Source organism: Neodiprion lecontei, chromosome 5, assembly GCF_021901455.1.
Source record: "Neodiprion lecontei isolate iyNeoLeco1 chromosome 5, iyNeoLeco1.1, whole genome shotgun sequence".
NCBI lineage: Eukaryota > Metazoa > Arthropoda > Insecta > Hymenoptera > Diprionidae > Neodiprion > Neodiprion lecontei.
In genome coordinates, this window is record NC_060264.1 from 27,370,687 (window position 1) to 27,394,747 (window position 24,061).

The 24,061-nt window shown below is 39.1% G+C and overlaps 2 protein-coding genes and 1 long non-coding RNA gene across 11 annotated transcripts; 1 reads left to right on the plus strand and 2 right to left on the minus strand.

Annotated features, from left to right (window-relative positions):
• Positions 1 to 231: 231 nt before the first annotated feature.
• On the minus strand, positions 232 to 7,167 carry LOC124294516. Of its 3 annotated transcripts, XR_006904394.1 has the most exons (4): positions 7,004 to 7,167; positions 6,474 to 6,836; positions 1,840 to 2,019; positions 232 to 1,767 (listed from the first exon to the last, which is right to left on the minus strand). It is a non-coding gene; the product is annotated as an uncharacterized LOC124294516 (long non-coding RNA). The 3 variants fall into 3 exon arrangements; XR_006904395.1 differs by lacking the exons at positions 6,474 to 6,836; positions 7,004 to 7,167 and adding an exon at positions 6,010 to 6,199; XR_006904393.1 differs by lacking the exons at positions 6,474 to 6,836; positions 7,004 to 7,167 and having other exon boundaries at positions 1,840 to 2,279.
• On the plus strand, positions 6,497 to 11,461 carry LOC107224061 (crossover junction endonuclease MUS81). Of its 7 annotated transcripts, none has more exons than XM_046739948.1 (9): positions 6,497 to 6,516; positions 7,810 to 8,346; positions 8,495 to 8,603; positions 8,784 to 8,937; positions 9,067 to 9,513; positions 9,599 to 9,812; positions 9,886 to 10,098; positions 10,184 to 10,297; positions 10,503 to 11,461. In XM_046739948.1, exons 2-9 carry the CDS (start codon positions 7,870 to 7,872, stop codon positions 10,743 to 10,745), a joined length of 1,971 nt encoding a protein of 656 aa, XP_046595904.1. In that variant the 5' UTR covers positions 6,497 to 6,516; positions 7,810 to 7,869; the 3' UTR covers positions 10,746 to 11,461. The 7 variants fall into 7 exon arrangements, with proteins under 7 accessions (XP_046595904.1, XP_046595901.1, XP_015519462.2 ...); XM_046739945.1 differs by lacking the exon at positions 6,497 to 6,516 and adding an exon at positions 6,753 to 6,877; XM_015663976.2 differs by lacking the exon at positions 6,497 to 6,516 and adding an exon at positions 7,068 to 7,185.
• On the minus strand, positions 11,275 to 14,734 carry LOC107224071 (conserved oligomeric Golgi complex subunit 3). The gene is made up of 2 exons (XM_015663986.2): positions 13,533 to 14,734; positions 11,275 to 13,188 (listed from the first exon to the last, which is right to left on the minus strand). Exons 1-2 carry the CDS (start codon positions 14,522 to 14,524, stop codon positions 11,670 to 11,672), a joined length of 2,511 nt encoding a protein of 836 aa, XP_015519472.2. The 5' UTR covers positions 14,525 to 14,734; the 3' UTR covers positions 11,275 to 11,669.
• Positions 14,735 to 24,061: the final 9,327 nt, after the last annotated feature.

Below are 24,061 nucleotides of genomic sequence, written 5' to 3' on the forward strand. Positions count from 1 at the left end.
GCGTGAGATCAACAGAAGAGAAATGGCGAGCGAAAAAGCACCTGCTGAAAAATGTCGAAAAAACAGCTTCTCGTTTATTGGCTGTAACTTTCGATGCGTTGATCGCATCGTATTGGGACTGCGCCTAATCGATTTCTCTCGCAAAATTACGTCGGAATAGTGCCGGAGAGAATTTATTCCAGCACGTTTCAAAATCGTCAAAATTTTCGCCAAAAATGGAAAGGGGTTGGATTGAGATATAGATTTAGTTTTATTGTAACCTTTAGCCGTATTTATACATTTGTGTTCTCATGTGAAATGTCCCTGCATGAGTGTGAACTCGTTCGCAGGGTTATGAGGTGTTTCTATCTGCAATTTTGTGTGTGCCTAAGTGTGGTGTGTGATGTGTATTCTATCTTCATATATTATATTACATAACAAGTTGTGTCTTAGTAGGTAGGTGTTTCATTTCTTCATTTTTCCATCCTTTTTTCTTTCTAGGTTTTCTCCGGTCTGTGTTTCTTCCATCATTGTTCCATTTCGTGCTTTTCATGTTTTATATACAATGATTTGTTAGTTCTTCATATAGTGTTCTTTCTGTCTGTAGTTGCCATGGTGTTATCGATTTTTTGAAGGAATACATTGTCATTTTTTTAATTTCTGATGGTAGTCTGTTGTATACTTTATTTGCACTATATTCTTCCATTTATTGTCCATGTTTGGTGTGTGCTTTTGCAATTTCCAGCTTTCCCATTTCTTCTGCTCTTGTGTGGCAGGAATGTTGTCGTTGCCTTAACGCTATCTCATTCGGGTTTTTATGAAGTCTGATCATTATGTCTTTAAGATACTGCTGCCTGGGGTCGAGGATTTTGTTTTCCATGTAGAGTTGTTCTGTAGGATAATCTTTTGGTTTATGTAGCGCAATTTTTATTATTGCTTTCTGTGCTTGTTGGAGTGGTTGAATTGCTTTTTGATAGGCGCTACCCCACGCTGTGATTCCATATTGTACGACCGAGTGTACTAGAGCGAAGTATATTGCTCTTATCGTGTGTGTGTTGACGATGTGGCTCAGGTTGTACAGAGGATGCATCAGTTTTCTTAATTTTTTAACAGTGAAGTTGATGTGCTCCTTCCATTTTAGCTGCTCATCTTTTATTATCCCTAAGTATTTTTGTTGTGTATTCTTGATCAATTTCTCGCATCTGCATGGTTCTGTGTCATGATGACATGTATGAAGTATTATATGCATATTTAATATTTGAAGTTTTTCGTTTGGTGTTGTTTTAAATGTTGTCTATGTAGTTTTGTTAGTATTCAGTGTTAAACGGTGGTGTTTGAGATGGTCTTGTATTGTCTTCAGGTCTTTTGTCGCTGTGTAGTAGGTTTCTTGCCAAGTGTTCTTCACTGTTATTAGTGCCGCGTCGTCCGCATAAGCAATTATTGTTGATTGGAGGTCCAGGGAGATAATATCATTGATATAGATATTGAAGAGTACAGCTGAGAGAATAGTTCCTTGTGGTATTCCGCAGACTATCTTGGTTTGATCACTGTATATGTTTCCTATTTTTTTTTTTTTTGTTTCCTCTTTGTTAGGTAGCTCCGAAACCATTTTTGCGCTGTTCCTCGTATTCCTATTGCCTCGAGTTTGTTGCGTAGTTGTTCGTGTGGTATAGTATCGAAGGCTTTAGCGAGGTCCAGGTAAGTTGCTATTACTTTCGTGCCATTATCAGTACTGCTTTGTATGCATGTTATTAGTCGGTGTATAGCGTCTTGTGTACTTTTGCCAGGCTGAAATCCATATTGATTTGGAGAGAGAATATGGTGCTTTGTTAAATAATTTTGTAGTTTGTTTGTCATTACCTTTTCTAGAATTTTCGCCATGCTGTTTGTTACTGATATGGGTCGATAGCTTTTTGGTTCTTCTTTATCTCCAGCTTTATGTATGTTAGCCTTACTTTTTTTTCATTTTTCGAGCAAAAAATTTTTGGTCTCAGATTCGATTTGTATGACCCGTTTCTGACTAATTGGACCCCCAGGAACCTAGAAAACGCCGCAAAAAGAGCGTAGGATCAACAGGAAAGAAATTAGGAAGGAAACTGCACCTGCTGAAAAATGCCGAAAATACAGGTTCTCGTTTTTCGGCTCCAACATTTGACGCGTTTATCGCAGCGTATTGCGACTGCGCCCAATCGATTTCTCTCGCAAAATTACGTCAGAATAGTGCCGGAGAGAATTTATTCCAGCACTTTTCAAAATCGTCAAAATTTTCGCCAAAAATACGAAGAGGTTAGCCTTACTTTTTTTTCATTTTTCGACCAAAAAATTTTTGGTCTCAGATTCGATTTGTATGACCCGTTTCTGACTAATTGGACCTCCAGGAACCTAGAAAACGCCGCAAAAAGAGCGTAGGATCAACAGGAAAGAAATTAGGAAGGAAACTGCACCTGCTAAAAAATTCCGAAAATACAGGTTCCCGTTTTTTGGCTCTAACTTTTCATGCGTTGATCGCAGCGTATTGGGACTGCGCACAATTGATTTCTCTCGCGAAAGTACGCCGGAATAGTGCATGAACGAATTTATTCCGGCACTTTTCAGAATCGCGAAAATTTTTGACAAAAATGCAAAGGGGTTAGCCCTACGATTGGATGAAGAATTTACAGACAGTTGCCCTCATGGGCGTTGATATGACAACCGCAAATTGCTCTGTGAGATGTTTCAACGTTAGAGTTGAGAACTTATTGCAGAACATCAGAAAGTTTTCGATTTCGACATGATGCTGGCTGCATTCACCTTCTGAGTAACACAGTCTTTGCAATGGTAAGCCCAAGCTAGTACTTGTCCTGAATGTACTTACCGACTTGTCGGCGATACAAGAAATAAATAATGAGAATAAATATCTTTCAAAATTCTTAGTAAAACAGTGATTTAATTAAAGTATAGGTACCCGAGAGATGAATGTACACATAGGTCATGAATAAAAATAGATCAGATGTAATAATGATTCAGAGACCAAAAAGTATAAATGTATATGCGGTCCATGTACGACATTGAAATATATGATTCATTTATGATTAATATGTGATGCATACTATAAAGTTTATAATTTTCTCGGAAACATACTAGATTATCTACTATAATCGGCTATAATATGACAATAAAAGAATTGTTCGTTTCGATATGGGATTTAATTCGACACGCAGTCTATATATTCCATAATATTAGTATTCAGAATTAGGAGTAGGAATAGGAGTGGGAGTAGGAATAGAAGTAGGATGAGGAGTAGGTTCAAGAGTGAGAGTAGGAGTAGGAGTAGGATCAGGAGTTGGAGTAAGATCGTAGTAGAAGTAGGAGTAAGATTGGAGTAGAAGTAGGAGTAGGATCAGGATTTGGAGTAAGATTGGAGTGGAAGTAGTAGTAAGATTAAAGTAGAAGTAGAAGTAGGAGTAGGAGTAGGATCAGGAGTTGGAGTAAGATTGGAGTGGAAGTAGTAGTAAGATTGAAGTAGAAGTAGAAGTAGAAGTAGAAGTAGAAGTAGGAGTAGGAGTAGGAGTAGAATTAGGAGTATAGGAGGAGGGTAGGGGCAGGAAGGCTAGGGGAGTGTAGGGTAGGGTAGGGTAGGGTAGGGTAGGGTAGGCTCACGTAGGGTGTAGGGTAAGGTTGGTTAGGGTAGGTCCCCACCACCCCGACACCTTAACACCCCAATGCCCCAACACTACACCAACCCAACACCCCAGACTACCTTACCACCTTCATTCACCTACGACGATCTCCATCCTTCTTGTCCACCTCGTCCTCCTCCTCCCCCTCCTTGTCCTCCTTCTCGTTCTCGACCACCTCCGTTTACCTTCTACCACCGGCAACTACCTCCAACGACCTCCAACCAGTTCAAATCACCTTCAGCTCCCTCCAACCACTGCCAACCACCTCCAACAACCACCGATAACCACCTCGGGTTATACCTTGAACAATAATAAATAGTTTCAGTATAAGAACACTTCAAAAATATTGTGTAAGGATTAATATAAATAATTAATTAATAGATATGTAATAAATTTCATCAGCGCATTTGCAGCTACTGAATATGTGCTCGCGCGAAAAATGAATTGAAATAATTCATTGTAAACGTGACAAGTTTGAAATATTTTAGATGAAATATAATTACAATTGCCATCAAATATTTTAAAAATGTTTTACTCGTCGAGCACAAATCCTCGTCCTCCTCCTCGTCCACCTCCGACCACCTCCAACCACCGCCAACCACGTCCAACAACCACCGATAACCACCTCACGTTATACCTTGAACAATAATGAATAGTTTCAGTATAAGAACACTTCAAAAATATTGTGTAAGGATTATTATACCTAATTAATTAATTAATAATGTAATCAATTTTATTAGCGCATTGACAGCTACTGAATTTGGGCTTGCGCGAAAAATGAATTGAAATAATTTATAGTAAACATGAAACAGGAACCCCGGAGCGCTTGTCCTGGAAGTCAAGCTCCACCAGGTAGCGAACCTGGAGCGCAGGAACCACGGAGCGCTTGTCCTGGAAGTCACGTTTCACCAGGTAGCGTACCTTGAGCGCAAAAACCACAGAGCGCCTGTTCTGGAAGTCAAGCTTCACCAGGTGCGTACCTGGAGCGCAGGAACCACGGAGCGCTTGTCCTGGAAGTCACGTTTCACCAGGTAGCGTACCTTGAGCGCAGAAACCATGGAGCGCCTGTTCTGGAAGTCAAGCTTCACCAGGTAGTGGACCTGCAGCGCAGAAACTACGGAGCGCTTGTCCCTGAAGTCGAGTTGCAGCAGGAAGCGGACCCGGAGCGCAGGATCCAGGAGGTAGAGAACCCGGTACTCGAAATCTGCGGAGCGCGATAATGATCCGTCCGCTCTACTGCGCGGTTGTTTCCAAACTGAGGAATTCGGCTAGCAGATTTTCAAGCAGATCGATGACGTCAAGAGAAAAAAAAATTTGGGTGACGTCACTTTCTGAACATCCGCACATCCAAACTTTTGTTTCTAATTTTAATACTATGTGTGATGATGTATGGTGTATGATGTATGATAATATGATACGATATGATGTATAATGATTTTGGTTTTCACATTTCATATAAGAAATACGCACTTTTATCCTTCCTGCTGATTCCAGACTCAAACGACCAGGCCCTTCGATAGTCAGCCGTTGACTAAAGATATATTCTTCAGTTAACGGGTCGGCTAATAACGCTGCCGTTCTGCGACAGTTGGATGATAATAAATTTTGCTCGTACCTTTCAAATGTGTGTTAAAATACACTTGAAATTTTAAAGAGCTTCGTTCTTTCTCTCCCTATCACCTTATTAGGTCTTTAAATCACTACACTGCGTTAAATACAGTCTCATATACGGAGCATCCATTTCATCTCGATCAAAATTAGCGCATCCGTGATGTATTACAGTTACTCTGAATTTTTTTCCATCCGAACAATTTTCGAAAAACAATTCTGCTCTCTACCCAACGTGGATACGTCACTTTCGACTAGCTAAATTAGCGTTTCGATTCTATGCCTAGGAAAATTCAAGATCAAGAGAACAAATGAAAAGTTGTTGGAATAATTATGAATACTAATGTTATGGATACATCGAGCGCGTGTCGAATAGAACCCCATTTCGAAATGAATAATTTTTCTCTTTTCATATTATAGCCGTATTATTATAGATAATCTAGTTTGTCTCCTGGAAAATTATAAAATTTATAGTATGCATCACGTATTAATCCTAAATGTATCATACATATCAATATCGTACATGGACCGCATAAATATATGGGGCATTCCATGTCAAATTTATTCCGTTTTTCCCTCCCCATTTTTGATTCGTTCCGCGATTTTTTATGCGGTTAGACCATCTAAAAAAGGCACTCCTAAATTTTTTCAAATTTTTTTCGATAACCGTTTTTTTTAAATATTATTCAAACCCATTTCGAAAACGGTCTTTTTTAAAAATCTGAAACATTCTGAAAAATCTAGTTTCTCATTCCGGTCATACCGACACCTGGGCGATGATGGGCCGATTTTTTCTTCTATGTTTTTTAGCACTTTAAACATTTTCAACAAACGAAACGCCATCTTGAAACGTTATGAAAAATCTTCAAAAAGTCTCAAAAATCGAGTGTGCGCGATTTCGGAACGCGGTTGCCAGTACTTGCAGTACTGCGAGTATATTGTAACATCCAACCGGCAACGCCCAGTATCAGGCAACCAACAAACATAAGAACAACGCTCTAATACCTTCCAAGCCGATCTATATCAATATAAGAATTAATAATTACAGAAGAGAATTATACGAAAGCACACATTTAAACCTACTCTAAAACTACGAATTATCAAATTGTTAAATACCCTAAATCTGTTAAGATTGTTATAACACAAACACCTAAGAATACTCGCAGCAGCGCAATCCTAATAATATTAAGCAAATAGCAACTATGTCCGAATATATTAATATATTACCAATCTACGCTGCAATTCATCATATCCAGATTATTCTCAAAAGGTAAGCCAATTAATTAAATCTTTCATCCAACAATTACTCCTTCCTCGGTTCGTTCGATTGGAGCGATAGAATGACCGTTGTCCGGTGTATTTCTATACTTTATCGGTAATTGGTGACCCAAACTACTGAGAGTCTAGCTGCAGCTGTGTGAACGATTCCAGTGTCTAACATGTGGAAATTTCCACTAGGTACCGTCGATGTCACAATATTTCGGAATACACCCTATAAACACGTGGCTCAGTTCAAGATATCCTCCTTGGGCTCAGTTGTCGAGAACGTAATTGTAACGCACTTCAAAACTGCATTTAGAAACCATGATACTGCAAACCAGGATCAGAAACGATTTGAGTTATAAGGCACGGTACGGAAATTTTATGAGGAGTAAAATCAAGTGTAACACGGAAACTTGAGGCGTCAAGTAGAAAGAGACAAACATATAGATATCTGTAGGATTGAACGTGCAAAAGAATGAGATGGAATACATTACATAGCGTATCCTATACTCGGGGTCTCCTCTTTCACCTCTTTGTACGATGCTTCGTAGTCTCACTGTTCGAGTTCACTACCTCTGGCTGAGAGTTGAATGAGTGCGTATGTTTGTACGTGTGTGTTGTGTGCCTGCGTATTACGAAGTTCTGCCGTAACTTACATGCTGCCGCCGAGTACAGGGTATGCATGCTGTACAATAAATACATATAGTAGCATTTATTATATCGATACAACGTACACAAACAGCAACCAAACCATCAACTTTTAATGTTCTGATTTTAAAGTTTTCTTGTACTTCTATGCATTGATACGTGTATTTTTATGTACTACGCTTTTATTGAAGTAATATAAATAATCGGAATAATTACAGATATATGTTTGTTTCTCTTATCATTTTGGAAAATGCGTTCACTTACCCTCTTTTTCTATTCGATATATATCATAATTATCCTTCGTAAGGAGTAAACTCCAGTCGTGCGTCGGAGCTGACACACACACACTTTTTTTTTTCATCACAATCATTTTGCTCTTACTTTGTTTACTCATTCGCCAAACTAGCTCGATAGCTATCTGCCAGTGATAAATTTCATAAGGCAATCCAGTGTCCACTCAGTTAACCTAGTTAAAATGTCGCAATCTTTCTTCCCTTCTGTATAATCGAGGCCTAAATGCGTGTTGTCACAGGCAGTGTTATTGGTTGACAAAATCATTCGGTATTTCCATGGATAAACCCTCAGTTGCATGTTGACTCTCCACCATCTCTACCAAACAGTTTAAAACAGTAAGGCTATCAATTTTTTTCAGGTTACAACTGTCAACAGTTCTGAATGCGATGAGAAAATTATAACAATTGATGAATCGACGATGAGCAGGTACTCGGCAAAAATGAAGAGAATTAGAGCAAAATCGAAATGTCCAAATCCTCTTTTTGAAAAGTGGCTTGAGGAGTGGAAAGAGGATGCAGCATCACAGGGTTCACAGATGCAGTATTGTTTTATAAAGGCTTTGTCTTCTCTAAGAAAATGTCCGCTACGTTTAGAGACAGGCAGAGATTGTAAAATACTACGGTATTTTGGGGATAAACTATGCATTATGTTGGACAAAAAATTGACCGAATACAAAACTAAGGGCTTGTGTACAGCTGCTAACAGCATAAAGCCAGCCAATCAGTTCCAAGATCCAAATGACTGTGATGTGAACAATACTGACGATTATCTAGGACATAGAGCACGGCAAACTCCGAATAAAAGAGAAAAAAAACCCAACGGCGGTGAACCACAACCAGCAAAAAAAACAAGAAAACTAAAGGACAATAGTGACACAGCTCGGGCTATAGAAAATGTAAGCACAATTATAAGTTATGGTAAAAAAATGTTCCATAGCATTTTGTCACTTGTCAAATTTTTTCTGTACGGTTTCATTTTCTCAACATCTTATAATGCGATTTGCCATAAACTTTCAACCCTCAACACTCTCGTGTCTGTTTCAGGGAGTGAAAACTAATTCTAAGAACAATTCCTACATACCTGCGTGGAGATCTGGAGGATATGCAATACTGTTAACATTTTATGAAAAGATGCAGAATCCAGATTTCATAGGTGATAGATAACAAACGACACGCTCATTGTAGAAGCAACCAATTCGAAACTTTTTAAACGAAATTATAATTCCTCTTCATTCAGTAATTATAATCAGTATAAACATAAGTTTTCATTTCTGAAAAGTGGACAGTATTTTTTTATTCATTCATTAATTATGATGATTTAAACTTGTTACAGGATATATGAACAAGGCTGATCTTCAGGCCGCTGCTCAACGTTACTGTGATAATTCTTTAAGTAAACCAGAACCTGGTAGCTACTATTCCGCGTGGGCCTCTATGACTACTTTAATACAAAAAGGGCTCGTCATTAAAAGCAGCAACCCTGCAAAGTGAGCTGAGAATAATAAACTGACGAAAATTAATATTGCTAAGAATACCATAAAAATGGCAGGAAAAACTACTGCCAATTAGTGTTCAAGTGTATATTTCAACAATATCAATTACGACGTTTATTTCAGATACCGTCTAACAGATGATGGGTACACAGCAGCAGTTCAGCTGTCCGAAATTGACGAAAACCATCCTGCTTTTAACAACCCATTTCCATGTTCAAGTGCAGAAAGAAATGGCGATGTTAGGATGTTGTCACCTGCGAAAAGTTGTAGTTCTGCTAACTCGGAATTGCACAGTCCAGAAGTAAACGAGCCAGTTTACGAGATAAACTCTCGCTCAAATTCTCCAATTGAAATCGAAAATCGAAGAAATGAAGTTGCGTGCAGCAGTGCTGTAAGCTTGGCTAGGGAATTGGACGTTTATTCTGCGGGTCAGATAAAGGAATCAGCTAATATACTGAATAATGGAGAAAAATGTAAACAGGGAAGTGTGAGCTCGAGCTTTGAAACAGTCATTCTTGCACCGAATACTTTTGATGTGATTTTATTAGTTGACGACCGCGAAATAGCTGGGTAAATCACAATTGTTGACGAAACATTTATGCATATTTGAGAGTATTCATTTATTTTCATTGTTTCGATTTGTATTTTATTCTAGTGGTAAGGTGCGACCCAAGGACGACATAACACTCGCAGAGTTAACGAGAGCAGAAGTCAGATTTGAAGTTCGAAATTTAAAACTTGGGGATTTTACTTGGATAGCAAGATGCAAAAGTTCTGGCTTCGAGCTGATCTTGCCCCATATAGTAGAGAGAAAACGGATGGATGATTTTAGTGGCAGTATTAGGGATGGGAGATATCAAGAGCAAAAGGTCAGCTGAGTGAAGGACCTGTACGGAAATGATCGATATTAAATTAAAATAGTTTTTTTTTTCTTTTCTTCAGTTTAGATTGAAGAGATCTGGTATTGATAATATAATTTATCTAGTAGAGAATCATGGCAATAATCAACACTCCCTACTACCTTTGCAAACTCTGTTTCAAGCAGCGACTAACACATTGATTCAGGACGGATTTGCCGTGAAGTACACTAATAGTCATAAAGACTCAATGTTTTACTTGGCCTCCCTAACACTGATGCTCAATAAAATTTATCAGGTACTAGAAAATATACGTGCTCATAAGAGACATGTTAATTGACAACAGTGATTGTAAAATTACAAATTTTTATTCCTACTTTCAGAAAAAAACTCTCATTGGGTGTAACAAGGACGACCTAACGTCTTCCAATATACTCTCAAACGAAACACGACTTATGTTCTTTAAAGATTTTAACAAAGCAGTCGCCAAAGTAAAGGTGAGTAATATACAATTTACGAGAAATATGAAGGTGAAGACAAATTTAATTTAAGTACAACCAAAGATTATTAAGAATTCCAAAACATTACGGAACGTGAAAAACACTTTTTTACGCATTTTCAAAACAACTGCGAAATCTTTACGAATTACTTACATTCGTGTTTAATTTCAACTAGTAATCCGATCGTAATGTTGCTTACCAGAATTTCAAATTGAGCGAAATGTTCATCCGACAATTGGTTCAATTGAGAGGTATGTCTGTCGAGAAAGCTATGGCGATCGTTGAGTTTTATCCAACGCCATTCGCGCTAAAGAAAGCCTACAACGACGCGGGTTCTAGCGGAGAAAACTTACTAGCTTCAATACTGTTTGGAAGAACCCAACGCCAGCTAGGACCTGTGCTAAGTAGAACTATGCATCAATTTTACACGAAAAAAAGTTTTTGAAAGACTTGGAATATAAGAGCTGTGGTTGCCTTATGAAAATCTTTACGAAAATCTTTACGTGTATATACGAAAAGACATTTCAAGACCAATGTTCGATGGTAGTTTCACTTCAGCATTAGTTATATAAAACAATTTTATCATGACAGAACTGTATGGAGACTAATTAAAAGACTTTTTTTTTATTCTTTTTCCGTTTTACCAATAGAAAATTAAAATTCCATCAAATTTTTATTTTCGAAATACATCTTTAATTTTATTCCCGTGATGAAACATGATTTAAAAACAAGAAAAATCAATCTTACATTTCTCTCTTCTCTAATTTGTCAAATTATACTGTCTCTTTTTCATTTATCATTTACCCAAGTCTAGATCACAGTTTATTCACAGTTATGACTGGATCGCCAAACAATCTATTAAGGTTTTATTGTTTATTGATTACTTTTTTCCAGTGCAAAATAGGAAAACTGTGTTTTGCGATACTTGATTTCATTTAATCAATCTAATACAAATTAAAGATTACCGATATCTATTCTCGTTAAACTTAATGTAGGTTTATTAACGTTGTTTATGTACATGATTACTATCTTAAGCAGGTGTAAATGTATATACATTATTTATAATATGTAATATTCTTACGTTGCATATCATATATTACTATTTATAAAAATACTCGATCCTAAATACCTATAACAATCATCACGGCAAATAATTTTAACTCTACGTCAAATTTTATTTTGTGTACATAAATAATTCACATTTCTAAAATTTATTATTGCAAAATACCTAATTGAATTGCCTATCTTTAAATATGTATACTGAAAATCATTACAGAGGTACCACTGTTACCGTTCATACATTACTCTCAATATTACTCTTCCCAATTTAACTCAGGGTATCTTAAATTTTTCAATCCATAAACGAACTTTAAACAGTACTAACCGAAGTTTCCGTATTACCCTTGACTCCGCCATCTCCAATTTCTTCTACCTTTTTTACTGCCGTCTCTAATCGCTGTGCTTCATGTTGGGCCAATTTTCCATGTGCAAGGCTGGTCGAGCTCAGAGTAACGGAAATCTGATCAGGCAAAGGACAAGCAATGAGGAGGAGTTCCTCGGCGGTATAATTATTACTCAGCAATTGCAGCAACTGTGTAAAAGCGGCAACGATGTTATTCTTGATAGGTCTAAAAAGTATGCACTCGGTTTCTCTGTTGGCCAAGTAAAGCTGCATCGATTGCTGAATATTTGGTAACTTAAATTTAATAAGTCTCTGAGTATCCCCAACGGTCTTGGCTATTTCTTGGGCAGAGCCAAAGGGCTGCTGCCTTATTCTACTAGATCCATCGGAATTGACGTACATTTTCGCTCTCTCCAACAGCTTTATCACTGGCTCAATCAGTAAATGAGTAGCATGCTGTATCAGACGTTGACAAGTCGATTTGAGCTTAGCGTCAACATGTTTACGCGAATCAATAAGCTGCTCCTTCATCTGCGGAGCACCTTCTAGCAGAAATTCCAGCAGAGCGTTATTTGAGAGTGTAAAAAGTCTAGACCTCTTTTCAAGAAGTCCAAAAGCTGCTGTCTTAACTTTGGAAAAGTCCAAGCTATATTCCTTTATAGTGAAGTCGACCTGAAAAGGGGCGATCTGCTCACGTAGTATCAGTAAATGCTTAACTTGGAAGAGCTCCGCATCTAGTGGCGTTGACCTGAGATTTATCTTCTGTCTAGCACTCTCTATGCTCTGAACGCAAAGCGATATGGCTTCCTGACTCAGTGATTGAAAGACTGGCCTATCGACGCACCTGTAAAGCCTGGAGAGACAGACAAGCGTGCGTCTCACTGTCGGATACCACATTCCATGCAAATCAGCCGGAGAGTTTGCAGCGCTGGACTTCTGATAATGAAGGGGATCCATCATCAAATGATTACGAGAAATCGCTTCAGGTGTTCCACTATCATTCGACGATAACGAAATCCGTTTCATTCTGAGCTGGTTAGTTTCCTCACGTATCGACTCTGCAATGTCCTCCATCATCTTGAGTTTCTCCGGATATGCAAGATCTCCGGCCGACGGGTTGTAATTGAGAACGTCTGATTGTAGATATAGATGAGCCCGGAAGACTAGACGTTCCTGAACGTCGTGAAGAAGCTGCAGGCAGATGCTGCCGAAGCCTTGAAGAGGCTCAGAGTTGTTCTGTACGTGCTCGTCAAGCATCTCTATTCTAAGGATACAGCAGATCTCAGCAAGTGTTTCAAGATGGTTGATGTGAATGATGAAAGGTCGGAGCGAATCATACAGAGATGTACAAAGACCTTCCAGGTACACGTTCAATGATGCCGATGTCTTACTGAAGAACTGGTAGAACAGACGGTGCTCATCTATTGACGCATGCAACAGCAGTGCACAAGAATGACGCACCAGACTGCAGTGGTCCCCGTTGTACCTGCAATGATCATATTTAAGAGATGCAAAGATTGAAAAAACAACTTTTCAAGTTCAGAAAAGTTTTGAAAAATAGAAGGTTTTGAAAAAACTGTGATTAAATTTGTGAACCAACAAAGAGACTATGATATTCTTACCCATTATATAAAAAGTTCCATGGACTCACAGCTTACGTAAAATAAACCTTGATCAACTTGGTTCAAGACAGTTGAAACAAATTTTGAGATTTTGATAATAACAATGAACTGAACGATGGCAAATAACATCAAGGAAACTTTCGATACGTGAGAATACTTTACTACTATAATAGCGTATCATACATCAGAACAAGGTAAGTGTGCTTACCTTTCCTTGACGGAATTGAGAGCCTGAGTGACACCAGGGCCTAAAACCGTTCCTCTATGGCTCAAGTAAGACTGATGGCACTCTGTCAACAGCGTCTCATACTCTTGTCTCTTAGAAGACTTGGACTCAATCTGTTCCAGAACACTTTTAATCTTGGGTAGGACAGATTGAAACCTGCCGTAAAATAGAGCTAAAGCTGCGTCCGAGTTCTTGGGTTCATTGTCAGTTTCTTTGGGGCTTAAAATGCTTTCAGTGGCATTGGCAAACTGGTTAAAAACATAGTGTTGTATCAGAGTAATAGCCTTGGACTGGCAATGCCTGTACTTAACAAGGTAAGTGCTGCTCTCTTTAAAGCTATCGTTGTTCTGAACAAAGTCCATATTGGAGTCGATCTTGTCGAGTAGATCGAAGAAGATTTCACTGTTCACAGAGAGAGTTGGAGCCTCGAGTTTTTCCAGAATCCGATCGACCTCTTTGAAGTATTTCAAGTGGCGCACTATCTCATCATTGAACGAGTTCAACTTTTGTTGGTCTGATATCAGCTGCTCACTGGCCTCGTGTAGCAATGTCGTCCTGGAGGATACAGCTGTATATTGCTTGGACAAAGTGGCAAAGTCTTGCAGCGCATTTTCTATCTCTACGCACAGTTGATGACACTCGTTTCGACGCGATTTCAGCTGGTCTAAGTAAGCTGTGTACTTCAGGTCCGCAACAGACATAAATCGCTTCTCCAAGGCGGTATAGTTTTGGAGTAACTCTTGATACGTCTCGATCTTCTCCGAATAGCACATCTCCTTCTCCTCTTTTTTTTCTTCATTATCATCCTTCGACTTCCTATGAGGTGCTGTGACGTTGCTCGGACGATCCGCTGGTAGCATTTCATCCTGCAATACAGACAGACACTTTTTTTGACTCGGTGTCAGAGGAGCGAGTGGATCCTCCGGGTTGTCCCATCGCGTTAGGTTATACGGTGCGCTTTTTGTTCTTGACATTTTCTTCCCCGTGCATTAGCGTCGGTATATTGAATGTCAACTTGTTAGAAAATCTCTTTTCGCTTCCGAAAAGTTTCAGTCGGCCCTAACCGTTTTATAGCACGCTCAGTTGCCTTAGTACGTTAAATATTTATTTGTGCAAATGCATTTTGGCAATAAACAATCCGCATTCTCAGATGCCACATACGCGATATTATTTCCATGGAGTATATCGACATTTAAGAGCGCGCTCGTTGCGTGAAAAACCATCGATCGTGCAAAGTGCTCTTAGAATCATGGAGTATTAAGTCAACGCGTGAAAGGAGCGATATGACAGACTTGTCATTTGTCAGTATCATCATTGGTTTTTGTCCTAAAAATAATGACAGTGACTAAGGTTTTCAATTTATGCACTAAGTGTGTTCACACTGAGGGTCAGAATCAGGTTAGAATTGAGTTGGAGTTGAGTTGGAATCGAATTACGAATCACAAATCTGAACAGAGAGGATTGAATTTTTTTAAAATGATTATTTATAACAAAATTTTCAAAGAAATTCCCTAGGATCTAGTAATCCTTAGAGCATATACAGTCCAGAGAGAAATCTGAGAGGGCTCACGAAGCGAAAAGCCTGGGACAGACTGGTAAAGCTCGGTTCCGTCGGATCTGTGTGTCCGTTCCGTGAACTAAATTCTCGGCGGGTAAGCGATGGACGCAGATAACGAAGTATGCTCTGTATTGTCTGCTCCACCGCTGAGCTCTCTGTTTTGCTAACCCATCCATGTAAACTCACTCGCACGCGTATTACAGAGTGAAACCGTCATATCCCTCGGCTACTCTGCCGCTTATTTCAAAGATTCAGTTGCTTAATATTACAGAAATACAATTTCGGATCTTGCTTCGTAAACGGATGCAATACTCTACATGTGATACTGATTCAATTATTTATTATAGTACTACAAATAAATCCAGTATTATAAAAATAAATAAATATTAGTATTATAAATAAATAATAAACGAATCGATAATTACTCTCTTTCTCCCCCCTCCGTGCCCCTTACAAATGAAACAAAAATTTCTTCATTTATATTTTTATAGAAAAAACAATTTAGCGAGCAGGTAAACAATTATGTACGATCAAACATGTTGAGCGTGGCAAACGTGTCAAACGTGTAAAACCGAATTTAAAGAATTTTTTTCGTTTTATCACTCACGATAACCTTATTTCTTGACCACCTGCTTTTATACAATTATAAATTACGCGTACGCACGTCTTTAATTATTGCTGGAATAAATGTAGTTATAATTAAAAGTTGGCCAATTCATTCGTCCATTCGTTGAAATTGTGTGTGTGGAAATCTGTTTAATATATTCGACTTTTTTTCAATTATTTTTCAAGCGATACATTATTTGTTAACCATACAGTTAAAGAACGCATTTATGTAGCTATTATTCGCGCTCGATCTTTGGAGTTTTTTCACAAATTCTTGACAACAGACAGATAATGCTGTTTCACTCGCTCTCGTTCATTATCACACCCGCTTTTTCGTCTCTACGCGCCCTCCCAATGTTTCATTTGGCATATGCATCTTATTTTCATCTATCATTGAATCACCATTTTTTTTCTCTGCACCTCTATTTTCTAGGTATTGTGGTATTTAACATAATCCATGGCAACTCACCACCATATTTGAAGGAGTTATTTTCTCTCCAAAATCATACGAACCATACTTCCCGACAGCAAAAAGCTCACTATTTCCACTTACCTCTACAACGCACGTCTACCTATCGCGATTCATTTTTTCTTTCTACCATGTATTTTTGGCACTCTCTCCCTGCTGAAGTAGCAACTTCTCCCTCACTTCCAATTCTGAAGGTTCGACTGCACAACTACCTCTTTGCTATAGATAAGGTTACGGTTTAGCTATTGTTAATCAAAATTTTAACGTTTTGGCTATTTTAATTTGAATTTTAATTTTAATTTTAATTTCAACTATCATCACATTGTATCTATCCACAATCCTTTGATCTTTATTTATCTTTATTTTAATTGCATCCTTATTTTTATTTTTATGTTTAATTTTATTTTCGGCACATTATTTCATACTCTTTATTTCGTGTCCTCTTGTAGATGTCCATTACTATTAAGTAATTCTATTACCATTATATCAACTTGATTACTATTATTGAATATTTTTGATACTTATTTTTTATACTTATACAAACTATTGTTATTTTGATGTCCTTGAAAACCTTATTTCTGATTGACACTGAATAATTTTATGTAATTTCGTAATTCGCTTCATAGTACTACCAAGGCTTAATAAAGGTTCGATCAATCAATAAATCAATCAATCAATCAATATCTCTCTCTCTCTCTCTCTTATGCTTTTTCCTTCATAGATCAAAGAAGCTGATGAATACGGTACAATAATTGTACTTAACGATCAAATGCGTAAGAAAATTCGTAAGCAACATGCCGAACAGATCATGATTCTGGTGCGGCAGAACGGAATGACTTGTTCACAGAGAAACAAAATAAGGAAGAAAATAATGATAACGGGTTATTCATTTTTATTTTTTATTTCGATTTTGATTTTAATTTTGAACCCTTGAATCGCGAAAATCTCGAAAACGGTGATAAATAGCGCAAAAATAGCAATAATTCGGGATCAGCAGGTTATATATTATCTGATTTTATTAATAACACCTATTATTTACAGAATTCCGACTACACGAATATAAAATCGCGAATATCTCGAGAACGGTGATAGATAGCGCAAAAATAGCAATAATTCGGGATCGGCGGGTTCGATTTTATCTAATTTCATAAAGAACTCCAATTAATTCACAGAATTTCGATGACAGAAATCTAGAAATCGCGAATATCTCGAGAACGGTGATAGATAGCGCAAGAATAGCAATAATTCGGGATCTGCGGGTTCGATATTATCTAAATCCATTAGCAACTCCAATTAATTCGCAGGATTCGATGACAAAAATCTAAAATCGCGAATATCTCGAGAACGGTGATAGATAGCGCAAAAATAGCAATGATTCGGGGTCTGCGGGTCTGTTTTCATCGAATTTTATCAACGACACCAATTATTTCACGGAATTTCAATGACAGAAATCTAAGATCGCGAATATCTCGAGAACGGTGATAGATACGGCAAAACTAACAAAATTTTGGAGGTATCCCTAACGGGAAATGGAATTAAGCAGGTAATTAGCCCATCGTAAGAACTCCCCTGGATCCCTCAATTTTATTTCGATTTTAATTTTAATTTTCAAACCTTAAATCGCGAATATCTCGAGAACGGTGATAGATAACGCAAAAATAGCAATAATTCGGGATCTGCGGGTTCGACATTATCTGAATCCATTAGCAACTCCAATTAATTCACAGAATTTCGATGACAGAAATCCGCGATGATCGGCCGCAAATCTTGCGTGGCGAAAATCGCAGACCCAGTTCGGAACCCAGAAGCCTGAAAAATGATGTTGAGTGATGACTGATAATGAAGGAGACCGTCTGCACGAGGTTGAGGTTATCATACGACGAGAATAAATATTCCCGGTTGGACTGATGAGACATTCTTGGCGTAGAATGTTTACCGCCGAATCAGAATGAGAGAATACCTTGCAAAGGAGCTTCCTGTATCATGAGTTACTTCCTCAATTCACTTTCAGACCAGTTCGCGCCCTGAGAATTGTTCTGCAAAATCAGCGACGCCAGATTTGCAGATTGGCGGGCCGCGAATCTTGCGTCGCGGAAATCGCGGACCCAGTTACGAACTTAAAAGCCTGGAAAATAATGTTGAATGATGACTGATACTGAAGACGACCGTCTGTACGAGGTTGAGATTATCATACGACGTGAATAAATATTCCCGGTTGGACTGATGAGACATTCTTGGCGTAGAATGTTTACCGCCGAATCAGAATGAGAGAATGCCTTGCAAAGGAGCTTCCTGTATCATAAGTTACTTCCTGAATTCACTTTCAGACCAGTTCGCGTCCTGAAAATCGTTCTGCAAACTCAGCATCGCCAGATTGGCAGATTGGCGGGCCGCGAATCTTCCGTCGCGAAAATCGCGGACCCAGTTATGAACCTAGAAGCCTGGAAAATAATGTTGAATGATGACTGATAATGAGGAAGACCGTTTGTACGAGGTTGAGATTATCTTACGACGAGAATAAATATTCCCGGTTGGACTAATGAGACATTCTTGGCGTAGAATGTTTACCGCCGAATCAGAATGAGAGAATGCCTTGCAAAGGAGCTTCCTGTATCATAAGTTACCACCTTGATTCACTTTCAGACCAGTTCGCGTGCTGAAAATTGTTCTGCAAACTCAGCGACGCCAGATTGGCAGATTGGCGGGCCGCGAATCTTGCGTCGCGAAAATCGCGGACCCAGTTATGAACCTAGAAGCCTGGAAAATAATGTTGAATGATGACTGATAATGAAGAAGACCATCTGTACGAGGTTGAGATTATCTTACGACGAGAATATATATTCCCTGTTGGACTGATGAGACATTCTTGGCGTAGAATGTATACCGCCCGATCAGAATTGATGAATACTTCCCGACGATGCTTCCTGCATCATGAGGTACCACCTTGATTTACTTTCAGACCAGTTCGCGTGCTGAAAATTGTTCTGCAAACTCAGCGACGCCAGATTCGCAGATTGGCGGGCCGCGAATCTTGCGTCGCGAAAATCGCGGACCCAGTTCGGAACTTAAAAGCCTGAAAAATAATGTTGAATGATGACTGATCTGCCAATCTGGCGTCGCTGAGTTTGCAGAACAATTCTCAGGACGCGAACTGGTCTGAAAGTGAATCAAGGTGGTAACTTATGATGCAGGAAGCTTCGTCGGGAACCATTTTCCAATTCTGATCCGGCGGTGAACATTCTACGCCAAGAATGTCTCATCAGTCCAACCAGGAATATTTATTCTCGTCGTATGATAATCCCAACCTCGTACAGACGGTCTTCTTCATTATCAGTCGTCATTCAACATTATTTTCCGGGCTTCTATGTTCATAACTGGGTCCGCGATTTTCGCGACGCAAGATTCGCGGCCCGCCAATCTGCCAATCTGGCGTCGCTGAGTTTGCAGAACGATTCTCAGGACGCGAACTGGTCTGAAAGTGAATTGAGGAAGTAACTTATGATACAGGAAGCTCCTTTGCAAGGTATTCTCTAATTCCGATGCGGCGGTAAACATTCTACGCCAAGAATGACTCATCAGTCCAACCAGGAATATTTATTCGTGTCGTATGATAATCTGAACCTCGTACAGACGTTCTTCCTCATTATCAGTCACCATTCAAGATTATTTTCCAGGCTTCTATGTTCTGAACTAGGTCCGCGATTTTCGCGACGCAAGATTCGCGGCCCGCCAATCTGCGAATCTGGCGTCGCTGAGTTTGCGGAACAATTCTCAGGACGCGAGCTGGTCTGAAAGTGAATCAAGGAGGTAACTCATGATGCAGGAGGCTTCGTCGGGAAGTATTTTCCAATTCTGATCCGGCGGTAAACATTCTACGCCAAGAATGTCTCATCAGTCCAACCAGGAATATTTATTCACGTCGTATGATAATCTCAACCTCGTACAGACGGTCTTCTTCAGTATCAGTCATCATTCAACATTATTTTCCAGGCTTCTAGGTTCCGAACTGGGTCCGCGATATTTGCGACGCGAGATTCACGGCCCCGCCAATCTGCCAATCTGGCGCGGCTGAGTTGGCAGAACATTTCACTGGACGCGAACAGGTCCGAAGGTGAATCTAGGTGGTAACTCATGATTCAGGAAGCTAGGTTAGAAAGTGTTATTCACTTCAGATCCGACGGAATATATTTCGCGCCGAGAATACACCATAGAAGCACGATGAACGGTTTGGCAGCGGAAGTGGGTTCTTAAATTCAACAGTCGAACCGCAAACATTCATTCTCATCGTCAAGCCGTCGTAAAGCCATTAGCAATTCCAATTAATTCACAGAATTTTGATGACAGAAATCTAAAATCGCGAATATCTCGAGAACGGTGAGAGATACGGCAAAACTAACGAAATTTCGTAGGAAACCTGAAGGGGAAATAGAATCGGGCAGGTAATCAGCCCATCGTAAGAACTCCCCTGGATCCCTCAATTTTATTTCGATTTTAATTTTAATTTTCAAACCTTAAATCGCGAATATCTCGAGAACGGTGATAGATAGCGCAAAAATAGCAATAATTCGGGATCTGCGGGTCCGACAATAACCAAAGCCATTAGCAACTCCAATTAAGTCACAGAATTTCGATGACAGAAATCTCAAATCGCGAATATCTCGAGAACGGTTACGGATACGGCAAAAATAGCGAAAATTCGCGATCACTCGGAGGGGGTACATAATTTATGATCATTATAATGTAAGAATTCCCAATAACCCAGAAAACTCTCAAGGTGCAAACTCACCAATGTAGCTGAGAACTGGAAAATATACTCCGAAGTCTCTGCTTAAATCTGCAAAGAACAAAACAGAACATATCAATTAATTTAGGATGTTGCCTTTTCAGTTTTCAATGTCATCGTCACTGTTGTCCAGTTTTCATAATAACGTATAGCGTGTTATGCAAGAACAAAAGTTCGGCTTGACATGTAGCACTTTGGATTATCAATCAATAATTGAAGTCAGCATTGTTACCTCGACGCAGGGCTGCTCAACACTTACAGTATTTCCATGCATATAGTATTTCACGTAGCATCTCATGTTTATTGGTGAAACGACGCACTTGTCACGTCATTTAGATTTTCACTCATCACTTGTAATCCAAAAATCCGCACTGCAATAACACTTGATTCTACACTCACTTTTTGTACTGTTGCTGTCTGTTTCGACCGACTGAATAAACTTGCTAATAATGCAACTGCGCATTTGCTGAAAATCGGCCAAAGAAATAATAAAATTGACACACGACTCATCGAAAAAAAGTAGACTTCACTGAAATCTGAAGTTGTACAAAACAATGAAAACTCGAGACACGAAACACACTGATCGAACAACGCGACACAACTTGATCAACACGGTTTTAATGTTGAACTGATACCGGTAACACGTGATTTCGCCCCGAACGCTCGGAAACGACTGATGCCGCACGGCGCTCAGAAGAGTCTTGTATCCATTCTCTGAATCACGGAAGATAATAATTCTCCCTCCATCTTTGTTACTCTTCCCATGGAGTGGGGGTTGATTCGATTCGATAGCGAAACTTTATAAATTTCCAGAGACCATTCTTGCTGCTGCATGGAAAATTGAAAAACTTATAAAGTACATACATATAGCAAAATATTATGTGTAAGTACTATATTAATAATAAAATAGGAAAAATTTGTCACATCTGTAATGAAATCACAAATATTTCAATATGTGAAGCCTGTTATATTGTAATAAAAATTATAAAAGTCCTTTGATAAGTTCACCTTTTTGTTACAAGTTCACGTAAAAGTCACGATCCTAAAATAAAGTGCACAAACCATTGGCGTTCCTTTAATACGACAAAAACATTGACATCGTCGGTAATGTAGTTTCCTACGACATTTCTACACCATTGCGGTCGTGCTGTGATCGGTCACGTATTTAAATCCCATTGACATGCTGCGCGATCATACATGACGATTCGGAATACGGATATCAATTGTATCTCCCTATGCGATCAGTATTGATCGATTCTGTTTATAACACTGCAATTCCTGTAACAAAAGGTGAGCAAATTTGTTGGTATGTTTAGCGAACAAAATGTGGAAGTACAATCTAACTTCGACAGTATTATAAACTTGTTGATAGTTCCATATTCTCAAATCTATACAAATATTGACATCCGAATTATCAATTTCAATTCTTATTCTGTCACAGAGGTCACCTTCTCGAGAACGGAAGGAGATACGGCAGAGCTAACTGAATTTTAGCGGGTTTAATAAAGAGGGAAGTATAAGATGCATGTTCAGTGCCTGAGCGTCGTTTTGTGCCCGTGTCATTGCGATCTCCGTGCGAGCCGCGCTCGAACGATTCGTCTCCGCAGGGATGCCAAATCTCGCGTAGATGAGGAGGCGAGCGCGCATCACGCATGTTTTAAAAACAGTCAAGTTAAGTCGTCCGTCTAGTGACGATCGTGAGTGACGCCGTGCGTTCTCTCGTACCACGACCAAAAGACGAGAGGACCAAATATACTCTCATACACGTTCGCTCCTCGGAGTAAGGCAAACGCAAATCATACGAAATTCGATCGAATCGAATAAAAAAAATCGCAGTACGAAACGCACTCGAGATCGCGGTGGCATGAGCCAAACGGGCTGTAACCGGCATATACCCATTCATATACACAATCGACACATGCTTTTATACGTTTACAAATACACGTTCATACTTCGTGGGTTTTTATGCCGCAAGGCTTTTCCCACAAGAGCCAATAAAAATTCATAATTCGATGGCTCAAACGCGAGAGTTTTTTTATTCAAGAAACCTCAACCTCTATCCTTCATACTAATAAAAAAGGTTCAATTCAAAACTACGAGGCAACTTCGCCTATGAAGAAGCTTCGACTATACAATGTAGTTCAGAAAACCGTCATATTAATAATCCAGGATTCGGATATTCAATCGCGAATATCTCGAGAACGGTGATGGATACCGAAAAAATAGCCGAAATTCGGAATCAAGTGGGGGGAGTTTATAATTTTATATTGTAATTAATAAATCCTATTACTTTACAGAATTCCGATTACAAAAATCTAAAATCGCGAATATCTCGAGAACGGTGATAGATACGGCAAAACTAACGATATTTTGGAGGTTTCCTATAGGCGAAATATCGTAGCTGTCTGTATCATGAATTAACATCTTGATTCATTTCCAGACCTGTTTGCGTCCCGCAACTTGTTCTTTAGACTCAGCGACGCCAGAATATCGGCCCGCGAATCTTGCGTCGACAAAATCGCGGACCCAGTTCGGGACCTAGAAGCCTGACAATGATTTGCAATGATAACTGAAAATGAAGAAGACCGTCTGTATGAGGTTGAGATTATCAAACGATGAGAATGAATGTTTGCATTTGGACTGATGAGACTATCATTTGATATTTGCTTCTCCGTTGAATTTTTTATTACGTAGGTTGAATATTTTCCGACATCGACCACGGTATTGCGGTACCATACTATTCTTTTGTGACAATTCACGCTCCGTAAAAATAAGCAGCAGCATAACCTCAATCCACGGCTTTACACTCGAGAGATTTACAGCTTTTGTTTCATTTCGTGTACGTTGGCGCCCTGTTCAACAGACGAAAACATCGCCGCGATTTTCGGGGCGATTTCAGCGACCAATGAAATTGAATTATTTGACGCATGCGCAATGTATGTATAGTTTCAAGAGATTGTCCGGGTTAAGACCGTGGTCCGGGTACTGGCTCTCACGCAGGCGCAATAAGTCTCTGCCATAGTGAGAAAGACAGAATATTTTGTTCTCTCTTTTTATCCAACGCTACCTAACAACAAAGGCTCCTCCATTTCTAT

Coding starts and splice junctions, on each gene's coding strand:
- LOC107224061 (XM_046739943.1), top strand. CDS start 7,327: ATGTACTACGCTTTTATTGAA. Junction 8,347..8,494: donor CAGCTCGGGCTATAGAAAAT/GTAAGCACAATT, acceptor TGTCTGTTTCAG/GGAGTGAAAACTAATTCTAA. Junction 10,099..10,183: donor TGCTCAATAAAATTTATCAG/GTACTAGAAAAT, acceptor TCCTACTTTCAG/AAAAAAACTCTCATTGGGTG.
- LOC107224071 (XM_015663986.2), bottom strand. CDS start 14,524: ATGTCAAGAACAAAAAGCGCACCGTATAACCTAACGCGATGGGACAAC. Junction 13,189..13,532: donor CTCAATTCCGTCAAGGAAAG/GTAAGCACACTT, acceptor TGATCATTGCAG/GTACAACGGGGACCACTGCA.